Genomic DNA, 10,081 nt, shown 5'->3' with positions numbered 1-10,081 from the left:
CGCGCATTCAAATAGCCGCATACATAGAATTGAGATGTTCAAATGGTCGCACGCATAGGGTACAGACGTACAAATAGTCACGCGCAACATCAGTTCAAATTTAAACATTACATTCCAATATATTTGTCCCCTTTAACCGCACACTGATGCTCAATCAGATTTTTCTTCAGCTGGTCGTGAGTTGGTCGATGCTGAATTTGCTGATGCATTTGAATAAACTCTTGAAATGTGTCTGGATTCTGATCTGAAAGTTGGATAGGAACACCCATGTTCTCAAATTCTAGAACTGGGGCAGCATCCTCATCCCCATCCTCAACGATCATGGTGTGCATGATCACACAACAAGGCATCACCTCCTACAAGGACTCCGGATCCTATTGTTTATCAGGTCCATGAACAACTGCAAAAATGCCTGTAGAACGACTCCAAATGCCCTCTTAACATCATTTCTAGCTGCTTCTTATCTTTGCGCAAAGTGAGACTTTGTTTGGCCAACTGGATTAGTGGTGCTGACAAAAGTAGCCCATGGAAGATAGATACAGTCAACCACATAGTAACCCCTGTTGTACTCATGTCTATATACAATATCGTGGCAAGGAGGAGCTTTTCCTTCAGTCAGCCTCGCAAACAAAGGTGATTGTTGTAACACAGTGATGTCATTGTGAGACCCGGGCATGTCAAAGACAACATGTCAAATCCAAAGATCCACTGATGCAATTGCTTCAAAAATGATGGTGAGCTTCTTAACATGACCCTGATATTGCCCTTGTAAAACCTTCGGGCAGTTTTTCCATTTTCAATGAATGCAGTCAAGGGATCCAAGTAAACCTGGCCACCCCCTTGCTTCTGAGATTGCGAAGAGCGTGTCAGTGTCTGCCACACTTGGTTCTCTCAGGTACTGAGGTCCAAACACCTCAACCACGGCAGTTACAAACTTGACCATGGCATCTCCGCATGTGCTCTCAAATATCCGTATGTACTCGTTCCACGAATCAGGGGCCATGCCATATGCAAGCATCCAGAGTGCAACCGTGTACTTCTGCTAACCAGAGAATCCAATCTTTCCCATGGTACAAATGATCGAAGACAATCTTACACTTCCGAAAACGCTGGCAAAAATGGTCTGCGAAGAGTGCATCGGGGAAAAAATAATCGGCCATCAGTGTCAAATGGCCACGCACCCTGTTGCACTTGAGCACTCGAGGATGGCCCCTTATCGATCCCTTAAAATTGAGAAAATGCTCCTCTGCACACTCCGCGTCTTCAAGGACTGCCTGCATCATCACTATATCATCTGAGTACTCCTTGTCGGACGAACCGTCGGACGACTTAACATAGTGCTCGTATATGTACTTCAAGTCGGAATCCATTGATACAAAGAAGGGAAAACTGTTTTTAGCTCCGGCAATTCATCGAACAGTTGCCAGGCATGATGAGTATAGCAGTAGCGGATGGTACATGCCGAGGCGGTCGGAGAAAATTGGTTGAACGGCGACAGAGGAGAAGCGGGGTCGAGCTTGGTTGGACGTGAGGGAGACGTAGAGTTTCGGCAGAGGTGTGGCGTGCCAGCCGGGGTGGTCAAGCAGCGGCGAAGGCAAGAGAGAAAGAAGAAAGTGGAGAAAATGGGTGGGCCGAGGTGCCGGAGTCCTATGTGTCTAGTGTCCGGGAATGGTTTTGGGTGAGCTGAGGTGTCGGAGTCCTATGTGTCTGGTGTCCAGACTCCTGCAAAGCTTTCCACGTTTGTCTTCGATTTGCGGGAGAGAACATGTCCGTCGCGCCATGACCTATACAAAACTGGGTTAGATGACTTCGGTGCTCTGATCAGTATAGTCCGGACGTATGCGAGGGGTTCGCGGTCTGCTTGAAGATGCCCTAAGCTACTTTGCCTTTATCCCATTCGCAAAAAAATACAAAAATACTTTGCCTTTATCTAGTGAGTCAACAATTTGCCTTATCTAGTGAGTCACCGCAGGCTTAGATATTTTTGGGGGTTATATCGGTATGCACGACTAGAGATTTGGGATTTTCTTCGCCAGTTCGTCTCTGAGTCTGAGCTCCAGTTCGAGGACACCGCCCAGTCGCCCACCAGGTCTCTGCCTCGACCCCGTCGGCGGACACCGCTCACCAGGTCTCTGCCTCGACTGCGTCGGCCGCCGGGACTCCGCTTGAGAGGCAAGTCTTTAATCAGTCTGTCCAGCCGGCGGTGGGATTAGGTTTGCCCTGTGCTATTTTGCTCTAATGCGAGCAAGATTTCTCATACATGTTCTACTCATATTCTGCATCTCAAGCTCAAGTAATCAGTCGGAAGTTTGGAATTTAGACCATGACTGTTTGTTTAGATGTGGATTATGGCTGCGGATTTTACCGTATTCATCAGAATCTTATGAACAGCGTGATTTGTGCATTTATTGACACTCGATGTTTTTCTTCCTTTTTCATATTTGATCACAAATTCACGAGTCATTACACAGAAATTCTACTTCAAAAGCAACTCCACTTTTTTATGACTAAAAGGGGTTTCTCTGCTGCACTGAGAGGAACAGAGGCGAATCTGATCCACTAGAGCAGGTCGAACCATGTACACCAGAGGGTTTGCAAAAGTTGCAAATGTACACCAGTGGAGCTGTCTGCTGAATGGGAAAGTTAGGCACACAAATTTATAAATGATATAAATAACTGAAAATGGAATGTAATTAAACTTTGATGCTGACGGGGTAGTGCAGTCCTGGGTGCTAATTCTGTAACTACCTCTGTCGCTTTCAGAACCTCCCGCATGCATTCGATGTGCTAGAATTAGGCGGCACTTGGTCTTTTCTTATGCTTGTACTGCTTTTGCACTGGATGATTTTTATATTTGATGATAGTGGAACCCGGCAAAACGTTGGTCGATCGTATGGACAAATAAATCAAGAACGCAAACCAAAGGAGGGCTCAATATCAATGTCAAAACAAAGTCAGCTGTACAATCAATGTACCAAGTAGTATTTGGGCATTTGACCAAATTCCCCCAAAAGATCTTAGGACATCATAGTGATATTGAGTGATTTTAGGGTATCATAAGTTATGCAAACAACTTTGAATAAATGTCAGCTGACCTTTTTTTTTTCTTTTTCGGAAAGGGGAAGACCCCAGCCTATGCATCAAGCGATGTACAATGCCAATTAATTTAACATGAAACAAGCCCAAGTCACCAAGAAAAAAAAGAATTAAAATCAAATAAGACCTCATCCGGTCTATAACGAGATTACATGATTTATCCACATACTCTCTTACTTGTTCTCGAGCCAAACTGATTGAACAAACCCCGTGCATCTGTTTTTCGCGGGGTGCACTCAAAGGTCATAAGACCATGTGTTTCCACATGTTGCAGTGATGGCCACCTATGGATGGACGCCATAGCTCTGAAGATAACCTATAAAAGATTTAGGAATAGATGACCGGTTAAAGACACACTCATTCCGACAATTTCAAATTGCCCAAAGAATAACACAAACTTCCACACGGATTTGGAATATGAATATGCTCTCATGGAGAAAATAATGTTCTATTGGAAAACATCAACGCACAGGTAAGACCATAAGGGTTGCTCCATAAATGACTAGCCTCGATCTGTCTGTTTGCCTTTCAGTTTGATGGAGCTCCCTTCGTAAGAGAAGCTTTGGAAGGACATTCCGCATTCCTGCTACACGGCGGTTTTGCTACGATGGAAGAGGAGACAACCTTTCAAGACTTGTTGGGTTTCGAGTTCTTCCTGATCCTACTCCCGAATTTCTTGAAGAAACTGGTACAGTTCACACAGTCTCTCACTTTCTGTTTCATTTTAGTTCTGTTTCTATGCTTTGATCTTTGGTCAGTGGTCTGTTTGGTTGGCTCAACACTACACTTTTGATTTGACCGCTGCTTAATCCTCGTCGCAGAGGCTGCCAGACAAGTTTGCCAAGGTGCTCGACGGCCGTGAGTTTCAGGAAGTGAAGCTGAGGGAGGACGGGCGCAGGCGTCACTTGTGGGACATGGAAGTAGTGTTGGACGCGGAGGGCCACATGTACCTGGGGCATGGATGGGAGCAGTTCGCCCGTGCTCACGGCCTGCGGCTCGGGCACTTCCTCGTCATAAGCTACGACAGCCATGTCGTGCTAACCGTGAAGGTGTTCGACCAGAGCATGTGCCGCAGGCACTACCAGCACGACAACGATGCCAGTATGCGTCTTTTAATTCTTGCTCTTCTTTGCCTTCCTCTCAATACGGTGGTTGTAGCTTCTACGAATAAGTTAAAGAATACTTTTTTGCATTTTACCAGGCAGTGCGAGCACCAGTGACAGTGGCAGCACCGTGGTAAGCTTTTTATGCAATGTTCCACTCTTTGCCTGAAATTTAGTCATGCGTCTTCTCTTCTTCAAGTCTGTAGTGTTGATTTGCCCTCTTTCTATGCCATATTCATGACAGTTTCCCCTTTCTATGGACAAAGTTTTCCCCCCTTCGACCATGTACCCCACTTTAGTATGACATGGATCTTCTTGCCTCCTTTTGGCTGCATTCTTGATTAGATGCTATTTTCAATTACTTAAATGATTTCCGCATCCTTTGCCTAGTTTCCTTCATGAAAATATGTATTACTATAATACTATCGACAATTTGCATGTTTTCTCATCATGTACATGGTTCGACCTCTGGCATAGCAGGGAGCAGAGGGGGAAAGGGAAGTGCCACCGCAGACAGGGGCAGAGGAAGACGATGGGGAGCAGGTAACCCAGTTCTCTAAAGTCTTCGCCTCTAGCAAGTTGTGCACTGTCCGATTCATACTGCTGCCCAAATAAAGGATGGAGTGTTTAAGTGTATATCTGCAGTCAAAATCAAGCTCACATGCATAGCGTAGATATTAAATGCCTGAACTATATAGTAATTTTCTTTTACAAACACCTAATGAATGTATTAGGAATCATATATCAGTGCTTATGTAGATGCCTGAAACATCAACTTTGGATATATCGAGGGAGCACATTATTGCCAGTTGCATAACTGTCACTTGCAGACATCCAACATACATGCTTAGAGTACATTGGATAATTTTGAATTACTCTCTCCTTTCCAAATTAATTGAAGTTCTACGTTTGTTGTAAGTCAAAGTTTCTTAAGTTTGACCAAGTCTATTGGAAAAAAAGGGTTAAGACTTACAAACTAAAGTATGGCATATGATCAAAATCCCACCAAATGATCTTAGGTATCATACAGACCACAAACAGCATGATCTCTGCTTTTGAACTTGGAAGAGGGCATCATACTGATCTTCAATGATCAGGGTATCAAATTAGTTATGAAAACACCTTTGAATAGTGCCACCTGATATAATATATGATTCTTTTTACAGGTCATATACAAGATGAGTAATCCATGCGATTCAGATGGAAGCCAGAAGGGAAGATGTTATTCTTCTGAGGAATTGTCAGGTTAAGTTGTGTAATCAGATTATGCAGTTACCCTCCAGCACATGCTTTCTTACTGTTGAAATATTTGCACAGCAGAAGACAGTCCATCTGTAGACAATTCTGTGGAGCCAGCTAATCTACAGACGGTTTCGAATAACTATGTCATATCAGCACAGTGCTATCCTACAAAAGCACAGAAGGTGAAAATAGACGCACTTATAGAGAAAATTCAACCTAAAATCACAGTGCTAGTTGTACAGATGAAGAAGACGAATGCAAAACGGCATGGCACTCTGGTACGTAAGTTTTACCATGCATTTTGTATGAAAATTGCTCACTCTCTTTACCAGCACGCATTATCTTGTTATAATACTATTTAAGTCGGTCATCCTTTCGGTTCTAACTCAAAACTCTGAATGGTATGCTTGCAACGAAATGCACATGCTTTTCTAAATCAACATTATCGTTGCCATTTTGATGGTCTTAGCTTTTAAATTCTATACTACAGTTGTCATACTATATAACAAGGTTAATAGTATCAAAATCACATTCTGTTCCTTTTTTCAATTAGGTAATACAAAAGGATTATGCACGCGAGCACTTTCCATGTGAAGACACAACTGTCATACTCCAGCTGCCTGGGAAGAAAAAGCATTGGAAATGCACATTCCACATCACGCCATCTGGCATGCCTGATGCAGGTCGGCGCAACCTCAATTTGCGCAACTTTTCCTGTGACAATCATGTGAGTACTGGTGATATCTGCCTCTTTCAACCAATGACAAATGTTAAGCACAGAAGATTCAGAGTGACAGTCCATCTCCTTCACAAAGCGAGCATTGCGCATTACCCTGGTGGAAGAACTGACATTGTCTCGAATCATGGAAGTACAAGTGCCACGATGGGCGGTGTCAAGGAGGAACCACCTACCGATGGTAATAAAATGTTGGCACTCCTAGGATGCATGTGCACTTCAGTTCCCATTATATCTATCTGATCTATGTGAAAACTTGTCCAGGTGAAGTGTACTCTTCAGAACATGAACAATGTAAAGTCTCTGAGGATTCCCAGGGAGCTTCCGAGAGTCTCTTCATCCTGGCTGACAGAGCTTGTCTAACACCAGCACAGTATTTGAAATGTCTGGGGAAAGTTGAGGAGATTAAGTTCAAACCGCCCTTTTATGTTTCTATCGTGAGCAAGAGCATGCGTCAGTTTCCCATGCTAGTAAGTTCAGGGAAAACATTTTCTGTTGCTTTCTGTTAATTCCTCAATTGCATCTGTATCCCTCGATAAAATAAATAGCAACAAATTTCCCAAGTATCTCAGCACCTGTGTTTTGTATATAAACATTTGACCTGTGTTATGTATATAAACAGAACTTTGTCTGGCAGTACGCAGCCAGATATCTGCTTCAGAAGTTTGCTGCTGGCCATCATGATGGAAATAATAGTTCAATCAGTTTGGTGCTTCAGCGGGAGGGGAAGAGCAGATCATGGACTACCAAGCTGAATTATAGGCATCGCACGCTAGACACGACCAACCGGATGGGCATTTACAAAGGATGGGAGTCTTTTGCCCACGACAACCACCTGCGGGAGGGGGACCTCTGTCTCTTCAAGCTGATGGATAACGAGGAGCAGCTGACGATGATGGTCTACATCGTCCGCCGCTAGAAATGTTAAGAGTGAAGCATGTCTTGCATGCATCTGCTACAGTGATCTTGAACTCTGGGGAGTGGAAAACTTGTGGCTTATATCCAAACGAGGGGCTCCCACGTACAACAAGAAACTTATCTGCTTATCTATATCATTAGACGTTTTCTTAGTGTTTTCTTCTGCCAGAACTTTTTGTTAATCAGGGAGTAATTTTAATTGTACGAGTTTGAACAACTTATTATGTGTTGCTTAGGTTGCTTTGACTGAACTTTTTCTATGCGATTTGCTGTGAGAAATGTCAGCCTTGCATGCTGCTGCTATGCTAAGATGATCTTGATCTCTCGGAGCGAAAGATATGTGGTTTATCTCCAAAGGAGGCAGTCATTGAGTAAGAATCTTGGTGGTTTCTTAGTTCCGTGAGAACTATGTTAATTGAGAGTGGTTTGGACAACCTATGGATCAGTTTGACAGTTTGAACAACCTGTGATGTGTTGCTGACTGCTGATGTTTGAAGGCACTGTTTTTGCATGTGGATTCTCCTCAGCGGTGAGAGGATATGTTTTATAATACGAGATACTGCTGCTGCGTGTATATTGAAGTGCAGCGAAAGAATTTGAGGCACATTAGAGTACATGACTACATGTACGGTTCAGAAAGAAAAAAAGAGGTACCCTTAAACGTATGAACCGTATTTGGTCTCAATACTCAACCAATTGAGCTATGATGATGCAGGCACAAAAAACATTTTAGCTATAATGCAGGTAATCCACTGTTCCCTCAATCAGGGCATATCCAGCAGGGCCTCAAAACTGGCTTGGGGACAAAAACCAAAATGAGAGCCAGCAGAGCCCTGTTTAGAGCATCTATAGTAGCTCCCTTATTCCAAAGTTGGCACAAAAAGAAGAGGGTTAATTAGATAAATGCCATTCTAATTATGGCAATTCATAAAAATGCCACTGCAATTTCCAAAATTTGAGTCTGAAAATTGCAGTGGCATTTCTCGGAATCGCCAAATTTGGAGTGGCATTTATCAAATTAACCCAGAAGAAAAACACGCTCCAGCAGCTTCCCTATTTCCATTTTTTTGTCATCGCCCCTTCAACTCCATGCCGTAAAAAACCCGCCACTTCACCTCATTGTTGTCGCCCCTTCGACACCATACCGTCATCATCAGAGCTCGACCCGTGCCGCTGATGGCCACATAGCCACCCGCCGCCGGTGCTGATGATCGCCGTACCATGGGCCCATGTTCCGCAGCCGCCGCAGCTACATTCCGCCACAGTACGCGTCCCCGCTGTTGCTCCTTCTGCCACCACGACTCATGTCGCTGTCGCGCCAGGCTCCCGCTGCCGCAGAGGCAGAAAGCGTCGTGCGGCCACGGCCCGCTCCACCGGCAAAAGAAGCCGGGGGTGAAGAATCTGAAGAAGATTGTCGCCGCCTCAACTCCAGCCATGGGCACTAGCCGCCTCCGGCAATGAGCACCATGGAATGGGATCGGGTGTTTTCACGTCTTACCGTAGTGCCATGTGTGTCTTGATTCAATATGTTCATACTTGATGAAACGCACATCATCCAATTCACGATTTAAGAACAATAAAACGAGATATTGACTTTTTTTACATCTGTAACTACATTCTCACATAAGCCTCTTCATTGGCCATGATCGGCATGTTCTTTGAGATCGGCGAGTACAACGATGGCGATGATTTCAATCCTATGCCGGAAAGGTTTAATTTTTTTATCACACTTCGATCGTATGCAATGTTTAGAATTATGAATGATGATGCAACGTTTGTGAACTTGGTGAATGAATCATTTTTTCATATTTAGTCAACACTCGATTATGAACTTGATGAATGTATGCTTTGGCATAGACAATATTCCGGTGACGAATAATACATACAATGAAGTTGATGTTGTAGCGTTGAGGTTTGCCCCTACAACAAATAAGGTTCAAGGTCAAGCAACGATTTGTCAGAGGAAGAAAAGGCATGGCCATGGCATTGGAAAGTGTGTGCATCAATCCTATTACAGGGATCAATCAAAACACGAAGCCTTATTGAAAACGTATTGCCAAGCACTATCACTGTAATGTGGCAGTATCATCTGAACGCACAATCAGTTCACTGAATCATCGGTGGAGTGCAATTCAAGAGTGTTGCAACCGGTGAGCAGGTTGTGTTGCCCAAGTTGATCACACAAAGCGTAGTGGAATGACAGAGGACATGCTAGTGAGTATCTAATTTTAGTATGAACTTTGTGGCCCAAAATTTTATTTATGCAATCATTACACCTAATTTTTCATGTTCGGTTTTTTGCTTTGCACTTGACTACACACAAGAACTGTACAAATAGAGGGAACCAAAGGGAGGATTGTTTTGCATGACCCGTTTTTGGGTATTGTCCAAAACAATGAGAAGTGGAAAGAATGGAACAATGAGAAGAAGGCCAAAAAGGATGCCTATGAAGATGAAGTCCAAGAGGAGGTCGATATGTTGGCCAAGAAATGTTTTTTTGTGTGTTATACAAAAAAATTGAAGTTATCGAAAAATGTTTCCATTTTCAATATTTTGTTCACATATACAAAAAAAGGTTCAGGATTTTAAAATTGTTCTCGGGTTCAAAATTTTGTTCTTCATTTCAAAAGTTTTACCTGTTTTCAAAATATGGTCACCATTTTAAAAATGTTTGTGTTTTCAAAAATGTTCTGGAATTTGAAAATTTTCTCGCGTTTTACAAAAAATGTTTCCATTTTCAATTTTTTGTTCACGTACACAAAAAATCTTCAGGATTTTAAAATTGTTCTCATGTTCAAAATTTTGTTCTGCATTTCAAAAGTTGTACCTGTTTTCAAAATATGTTCACCAATTTAAAAATGTTTGCGTTTTCCAAAATTGTTCTGAAATTTGAAAATTTGTTCGCGCTTTACAAAAAGGTTTCCATTTAATTTTTTGTTCACGTACAGAAAAAATCTTCAGGATTTTCAAATTGATCTAAAATTCA

General features: G+C 42.8%; 1 protein-coding gene across 4 annotated transcripts; it reads left to right on the top strand.

Annotated features, from left to right (window-relative positions):
• Positions 1–3,609: 3,609 nt before the first annotated feature.
• On the top strand, positions 3,610–7,299 carry LOC125549283 (B3 domain-containing protein Os03g0619800). 4 transcript variants are annotated; one of them, XM_048712733.2, is made up of 9 exons: positions 3,610–3,784; positions 3,918–4,197; positions 4,298–4,332; positions 4,677–4,742; positions 5,366–5,444; positions 5,517–5,719; positions 5,995–6,358; positions 6,442–6,647; positions 6,815–7,299. In XM_048712733.2, the coding sequence occupies exons 1-9, from the start codon at positions 3,704–3,706 to the stop codon at positions 7,094–7,096; spliced, it is 1,596 nt and encodes a 531-aa protein (XP_048568690.2). In that variant the 5' UTR covers positions 3,610–3,703; the 3' UTR covers positions 7,097–7,299. The 4 variants fall into 4 exon arrangements, with proteins under 4 accessions (XP_048568690.2, XP_048568687.2, XP_048568689.2 ...); XM_048712730.2 differs by having other exon boundaries at positions 6,800–7,299; XM_048712732.2 differs by having other exon boundaries at positions 3,611–3,784; positions 4,680–4,742; positions 6,800–7,299.
• Positions 7,300–10,081: the final 2,782 nt, after the last annotated feature.

Source organism: Triticum urartu, chromosome 3A (assembly GCF_056163025.1).
Source record: "Triticum urartu cultivar PI428250 chromosome 3A, HENAU_Tu73, whole genome shotgun sequence".
NCBI lineage: Eukaryota > Viridiplantae > Streptophyta > Magnoliopsida > Poales > Poaceae > Triticum > Triticum urartu.
This window is presented reverse-complemented; position numbering and strand designations above follow the sequence as displayed.

Bases quoted from the DNA above. Each gene is read 5' to 3' on its own strand.
- LOC125549283 (XM_048712730.2), top strand. From the start codon at position 3,704: ATGGAAGAGGAGACAACCTTTCAAGACTTGTTGGGTTTCGAGTTCTTC. The intron at 5,445-5,516 runs GTTAAGTTGTGT...ATATTTGCACAG, and splicing joins TTCTTCTGAGGAATTGTCAG to CAGAAGACAGTCCATCTGTA. The intron at 6,648-6,799 runs GTAAGTTCAGGG...GTATATAAACAG, and splicing joins TGCGTCAGTTTCCCATGCTA to AACTTTGTCTGGCAGTACGC.